Source organism: Balaenoptera physalus (genome assembly GCF_965194825.1).
Source record: "Balaenoptera physalus genome assembly, chromosome: 20".
NCBI lineage: Eukaryota > Metazoa > Chordata > Mammalia > Artiodactyla > Balaenopteridae > Balaenoptera > Balaenoptera physalus.
Window position 1 is genome coordinate 26,518,219 of NC_138901.1, and position 7,462 is coordinate 26,525,680.

The 7,462-nt window shown below is 49.5% G+C and overlaps 1 protein-coding gene across 3 annotated transcripts in view; it reads right to left on the bottom strand.

Annotated features, from left to right (window-relative positions):
- Positions 1-6,837, bottom strand: part of SP2 (Sp2 transcription factor) — a 26,577-nt gene extending 19,740 nt beyond the window's left edge. Inside the window, exons 1-2 of one of the 3 annotated variants that reach the window (XM_082443359.1) lie at positions 6,740-6,800; positions 5,096-5,208 (exon numbers count right to left, since the gene is read on the bottom strand). Coding sequence is in view for 2 of the 3 variants with exons in the window: in XM_082443358.1 (XP_082299484.1) it covers positions 6,740-6,746 (7 nt within the window). In the remaining variant the exon portion in view is untranslated. Of the gene's footprint in view, positions 1-5,095; positions 5,209-6,739 lie in introns of all 3 variants that reach the window. The other 2 variants (XM_082443358.1, XM_082443357.1) reach the window with 2 other exon arrangements.
- Positions 6,838-7,462: the final 625 nt, after the last annotated feature.

Genomic DNA, 7,462 nt, shown 5'->3' on the forward strand with positions numbered 1-7,462 from the left:
ACAGCTAAGCCTGGGGGTAGTAGGTTTTTATTGCCTCGTGGGGTCCTACCACCCTGGCTATGGCCATCTTGGCTGTCTGCTACGGTACTTCCCCTGGAGGAATTTCACTCTGTGTAGACAGTTCTCCTGCTGGCTATTTTGGTCAGCTCAGTTGGGCCTGAAGCCAACAAAACCGTTCCTAAGCCCAGTCTTTTCCAGTTGCCTAGCCTGGAAGAATTCAGAGCTGGTGAGGGAAAAGCAAGCCACAGCTGGTTTTAGAGAACAAAGTTGGACCTCAAAGGGAGCTGACAAATGGGCTTAGAGAATAAGCTTAGCTGGAGAAAGGATCAAGAAAGACTCCAAATTGCTCTGAGCATTTCTGAGAAGCAAATCTCCAACAACTATAATAACCATATAAAGAGCTCCATAACAGTAAAAGGAATTTCATTGACTTTCCATGAAATGAGAACAGTTCTGGGCGTGGCTAATGCCACAGGCTAAAGAATGGAGATCTTGTCTCCACCCAGTTATTGGGCCATCCTGTCTTCCCTGTTCCCAACTTTGACCCCAGCCTCAGCCCTTGACACTGATGTGAGTCCACAATTACATCAAGAAGTTAAAATTCCCTTTATAAGCCAAGATCCATTATTTCTCTCCTTTTCAAGCAAAACTCCTTGCAAGGGTCACCCACACTTGCTGTCCCTCATTTCTCTCCTGCTAGTCTTTCTTGAACCTGTTCCAGCCAGCTTGCCCCCTCCCATCCACACCACAAAAACTGCTCCCACGACCAGTGACCTCCACGTTGCCAAGTCCGATGGTTAATTCTTAGACCTCAGCTGGTGTTGATCTGACAGCTGGCCCCTCTTATCTTGAAACAATTTCTTCACTTGGTTTGTAGGGTGGCCTCCTACCTCTCCAGCTGCTTCTTCTAAGACTCCCTTGCTGGGTCCTTGTCTGAAACTCTAAATGGTTGGGCTGCTCCAGGGCTCAGTCTTGGTCTTGGGACCTATTTTTCTTCTGTCTACACCTATTTGCTGGGGGATTTCATCTAGTCTCAGAGCTTTAGAAACCAATAATACATATAGATTCTATATAATGATGACTCCCAAACTTATATCTTCAGACTTGTATATCTGACTGCCTACTGACATCTCCACTTGGATGTACTAATAAGCAACTCAAATCTACCTAGCCCCAAACAGAGCTCCTGTTATCTCCCTAATTCTGTGCCTTCTTCTGACTTCCCCATGGCAGTGAATAGAACTCCATCCTTTCAGCTGTTCAGCCCTAAAACCTTGGGAGTCATCCTTGACCCTTCTTTTTTCCACTCTACACTTGTCAGTAAACACTTTCGGCTCTACCTTCAAAATATGTTCAGACTCTGATTGCTTTCACAACCACTTCTTGTTAACACCCAGGTTCACGTCCCCATCATCTCTCACTTGGATAACTGCGAAAGCCTCCTAGCTGGGCTTCTGACCTTGTCCTTGCTGGTTTATTCTCAACACGCATCCAGAGATCCATCAAACTTAAATGAAATCATGTTACTCCTCTGCTCAGAGCCCCCAGTACATTCCGTCTCCCAGTCAAAGTAAGAGTCAAAGTCCACATCATGACACATAAGGGGCCCATGTGACCTCTCTGACTTATCCCTGTCACTCTCCCTCATTCACCGCTTCAGCCACGCTGGCCTCCCTGCTGTTCCTGAACACGCCAGGTATGGCCCCTCTTCAGGGACTTTGTACTTGCTGTTCTCTCTGCTTGAGTTCTCACCACCCCCTCCCCAGATTGAGCCTGGCTCAATCCCTCCCTTCCTTCAGGGTTTCACTCAGACTCCCCTCCCGGACCACCCTATGTAAACCGCTCCTCTCACTTCTCCTGTCCTCTATTTGGTTTTTCCCCTTAGCGCTTCTCATTGTCTAGTTATCTACTAGTTAGCCTTATTTATTGTCTCCCACTAAGATGTAAGCTTCCTAAAGGCAGGGACTTCTCTCTGTCTTACTTAGTGATGCACCCCTCACCCGCCCGCCCCACAACCTGGCATACAGCAAGTGCCCGATATATGCTGTTGAGTGCATAAATGAATGAATCCTGGAGGCTGCAGAGCAGGAGAGCCTGAGTAGAATTTAAGAACCAAAGGAGAAAACCTGCAGACTTGCATATCCTGGCACTAGGCTGGGATCCACTCACCAGGTCAGCTCTGCCGATCCAGTCCCAGAAGGAACTCAACTTTGCCAGTCACCTCACACGGGGACAAGAGCCTGTGCGTGGACCAGCACGGTCTGGTCTTTCTCCTGGACGGAACTCTCAAAGCCCATACCTCATCACCACACACCGGGCACCACATCTCAATGCTTCTTTCAATTAACAAGTACTGGAAAGAAGTTCTATTCCAAGTGAGTTAAGACGACGTGCGTACCTGCTGTCTGAATACCTCTTATGTGTCTCCACCCTGAATCTCTCTCCTGAAAACGTGACCGTGTCGTTTGCTAGTCTGCATCCTATCGGACTGGAAGGGACCCTGGAGAAGTGAGTGGGGACACGGGGCAGCCAGCAGGGGATGGTGAGAACTCTTCACTCTGACAGAAGCAGTCCCAGGAAATGGTACAAAAATACTGGGCCTCAGAACTCTGTCGAAAACAGGAGAAAAAAAGAAACCAAGACATACTTTTCCCCACTAAAGAATATCATGAGGCACAAACACGTGCTCTCTGCTTTGTGAGTCGCTTCACACGTTCATCCGGGGCTATGATCAGTTCTGAAATGAGTAGTGACTTCATTTCCCCCGGGATGAGAGGGCTGGCTCACCATTTACTTTTTTGATGGCTGGGAAATGTTTTGGTCTGTTCTGAGGCTAGTCTGAGAAGACTCCCAGTTAGACACTGGCCAGGGGCAGAAATATTCCACATCCAATCACGTGGCCCTGCCTGCTGTCTCTTACTGCCTATTTACACCCTCTGAAAGGCAGCTTTGTGATTCCACCAAGTCCCCTAGAAGAGGTAACAAACACCCCAAAGAGGAAGCTCTGGAGAGAGGACATTTGGGAGTGTGGAGGCCAGTGCCTGCTGGTTCTTGAGCCATTTTCACTGCATGGCTGAGATGAAGAGACCACCTAACAGCCTAAATCACAGCATGGGGACAAACACTTCTCAGTGTGGTGGCGCTTCTGGCTAGGGACAGCATGCAGTTCCGATGCTGAAACAAACTATAGCTTGGGGAAATGGCCAAAGGAAGGATTCAAACAGCTGGGTCTGCAAGCACGTTCTTCCTGTGACACAAACAGCCCTGACATCTCAACACTGCTCGGAGCTGCTCACAGAGGGTAAACTGAGAAGCAGCAAAACAGGGCACTTAGCTCTTTACACTCCTCTGCTCCTGAGTGGAGCTCATCTCCCAAGAGCATGCCAGCTCGAAGCCCATCCTGATGAGAAGCAATCCCCTATGCTAGTGGCGGCCTCAGAGCATCCGCAAAGACTGCGACCTAGACGTGCAGTGGAAGTGGTAGCGTCCCTCAAGCTGCCAGTGCTGACTCAGCTTGCTCCTGGGCTCTCTTCTCAGCCTCGAGTGAGGCAGTAGAAAGATCAGTTTTCCATTCTGGAATCCTGTCAACTGGAACAAATCAACCAGTGCTACCTGGGAACATCTCCACAAGGGCAATCTCTAATCTCCTTCCTACTCAAGCTGACAGTGCCCTTAAGTTAGTAATGCCCCATGTTTTTACCCACTTCATTCATCTTTCCACCCAGCTCCAACAGATAACTGACAGCAAAGTGAGACCTCCCCACCCTGAGGTCTCCTAAGAGAATGCTGCTAGCCAAAAAAAGATCTGATAACCGAGGAAGTAGTTCTTCAGAGAGAAACTTTCAACTATGTTCAGAAATATAAAGATCTAAGTGCTGGCACTATGAAGGAAGAAATAAAGAGAAAGCTTTTTTCCCTTCCTTCAACAGAAGGAAGTCACAAGAGGAGTTGCACGTGGATCCAAACAAAAGCAAAGCAAAAACAAAAAAGCAAAAACATCAACAAATGTACTCCATAATGGTGTCCATTTCTCAGCCCATCTTGGCTTCCAGCCCACCACGGAAACCAAGTGTCCTCGCTTAGAACTTGCTGGGAAGACGTTCACAAATCCAGTTAAGCTGCTCAAAGGGACGCTCCAGATGTATCACCCAATACACTAATAAGAAAATACTGGAGCTTCTCCAAATAGATTTTGCTCTAAGTCTGCAGCCCACGAGGTTTCAGGTTGGACAATGTAATCATTTAAACTCATAAGTGTTCACATCTCTACATTTTCTGATACTCTACACACCCAGTGTTTCTCTGCATCTTTCATTCTGTGGCTATTGTTCCATCTCCTCCAAAATATTTCCTAAGTTTTTCAATCTTTGGAAGTAAGGCTTCCAATTTGTGTGTCTACAGAGAAGGGGTAAAGGTAAGTCTTAGAAGAACATGCTACATTTCCATCATATAGAAGGGAGTGAGCAAGGTCTAGAAGACCGCTAAACCCAAGCCAATACCAAGGTCTACTGGTTAGCTGCAACAAGCTTAAATGTTTTCAAAAAGGCCCTGGTTGGGCAATACTTGCATAAAGCAAGCTTGGGAATGATCACATACCTATAGCAAAGAACTGTTTAGGGTACAAGAGACTATGCAACTTCTCTGAAAGGCTGCTATTCACCAACAGAAGAACTAGAAATTTCAAGGCCAAAGATATCAAAATGAACTGTCCTCTCTGCTGCCATGCCATGAGGCTCCTTCCCCCAGGCATTTGCCAGAATCTTCTTAAAGTTTCTTCTCTCCTCTGACAAGCCTCCAGAGGCCCAAACTTAATAGAATCTGAGAGAAAAGAGCCTGCCAGTCTATGTGCTGTCAACAGTGAGGCCAAACTCTTCCTCCTGGAGTCAGTTCTCCCTGCTGAGCAGTCAGGTGACGCTCCAATTATGAACTAACTCTACTTGGGTCTCCTCGGCAAAGAGACTGTGTCTTTAGCAGCCTAGCTCAGGGGGCTCATAATTATGTCAGACCAGCTTTTTGTTGTTGTTGTTGCTGCTTTTAAACAAAGAGGTTAAGCCTCTGTACAACCAAGTGGGAGAACCAGAATTAGAAAACTTACCAATCGCCCCAGCCAATGAGAATCCATTTCCAACAGGTATTAATGCCTGTTAGAAGACACTGGAACACTGACATCATCAGCCCAATTGATAGGTTGTCTGACAGATTCGCCCCCTTCATCGCACACAAGAATTTAAAACAAAACAAGACACTGCAGTTATATTCATTATTGCAGACAACAGGTTTCTTTGTGTTATCAAATCAAAATTACTCCTGTGGTGTGGACTCCACCATCATTCCCTTCAAAGCCTAACTGTGAGCTGGCCAACACCCTAAACTTTCTAGCCCAAAAAATCTTATCCAAACTACCAACTCAACACTTAGCCCTCCACTGTGATACTTAATGCCTTCTGGGGTACAGGATGCAAGTTTTAGACAGTGCAACCAAGTGTACCTTGCAACAATCATCACCCTTCTATCTGCAATGAAACCCATGTAATGGGGGACCATGGGCCAATTGTTTAAAGCAGAACTATCGGCTCCTCCCTCCCTTTCTCTAAGAAAACAAATAAGTGAGCAAGAAGTAGCCTCAGAAGAAACAAACTTCGGGAGAATGTGCACTGAGAAAAGCCAGACTGAGTCCCTCTGGATCAAGTTAATTAAGAAACAATTAGACATGACAGTATATTGGAATCAAAACCAAGGAATGAAGTGAGGACAAGTTTCTCAATGGCCCAGAGGAGAAGACGCAGTTCCTTTTCATCTAAAATTAGAAAGCCACCAGGAACATAAGCCAAGAAGCATGGGTAGGAGGCTGAGAACGTAATGGGGACGAAGGTGGGGTGGAGGAAGAAAGTATCCATTTTGTTTTATTTCTTCTGTCATTCCTTAGGTTTTCTCCTGACCTTTGGGATTCAGCAGTCCCCTCCCTCCCCCGCCCGGGATGTCAGGTAACAGGCTGGGAGCTCTGTCAACAAGTTCTTAAACATTTCACAATTCTGCAAAGAGCTGGCATATAATCTAGTTGGAGGTTCAAGGATGCAAGTGAAAATATTAAAAGGTTTCTGCCCACTCCGCAGTCTAAGGCGAGAGGTCATCTGCCTAGGGAGTGCCCTCGTGTCCTGACACCAACTCTCGATTGGGATACATCACTAACTAGGTTGGCTTCCACGCCCAGCAGTGCCCATGTGGTTGGCGCCGTCGGAATTTCAAGCATTCCCCCGCCCCTCTCTGCACACGGGAGAACCTTGAATTGCGGATGGGCACCTAGAGTTAGAGTGCAAGAGGGTCCCCGAACACAGAACAAGCGCACAAGACGTCGACCGCCTCCTCAGAGCAGACCCAGGCAACGTCTCCGGGCCTGGTAGCGCTCACGCCGGTCGGCCACCGGGCGGAGGGGGTGCCAGGCCCGGCCTGGGTGCCCGCTCCTCTCGCCAGCCCCCGGAAGCGCCGCCCTCCAGCCCAGCGGGCTCGGAGGGGGCGGGGAGTCGAACGCCCCCTTCCGGGTGCCTCCGCCTGGCTGGCCAGCCCCGCTCCTCCTCCGGGCGGGAATCCTCCCTCCCCGCCCCTCCCGGAGCCGGGCCCCGGCGCCAGGCCCGGCCCCAGGGGGGAACCCCCAGCCCCGGCTCCTCCTCCCTGCGGCTTCTGCCCATCTTCCCGACCCTTGAGAGCCGGGAAGACCCCGCCGGCAGCGGCCAGGACCCACCGCTCATTACGACATCTTCCTCCCGGGCCTCCGCCGCCTCCGCCGCCACCGAGAGCCTGACACCGCCCGCTTAGCACCCGCCAATCCCGGAGCCCGCCACCGCCCGAGCGACGGCAGCGTTCACCAATAAGAGTTCGGTACACTGGGGACCGACAGCACCACCAACCAATCAAAGAGAGGCACCTAGAGCGACGTTGGTTTGGCCAATAGAACTGTGAAATGTCACTGATGGACGGTAGAGGGCACCAACCGGAAGCCTACTGAAGAGTGAACGACATGTTCGCCAGCCAACTGGCGGGAGGCAAAGTCCCGCCTACAAGGTAGTTGATGGACAGCAACAGGAAGCTAGATGGGGAGGGGCTTAGCTGAGGAGTGGTTTTGTATTGGTCGTGGTTGACCTTCCACCCACCTCTAACCCAGAAGATGAGTGATAGATCTGCCCTAAAGCCAATCAGAAGTCACCAGGGTGAGGCCGAAAAATGCCCCATAAATAGCATCTACTTTGCTCCTCAATCCAGTGTCGGCCTGGTGTGGCAGGGGCCTTTTGATCTTCGGCCACTGAACCCCGTACCTGTTGAGTGGAAAACCACCAGTCTTTAATTTAGTCTCTCGCCCTTCATCGCTTCTGGAGAGGGAAGTGAACCTCCGGGCGACTTTGTACAGCGAGGCACTGGAGTCAGACACAATAGCGGGAGTTGGGGCTAAGTGACACCTCTCAGAGAG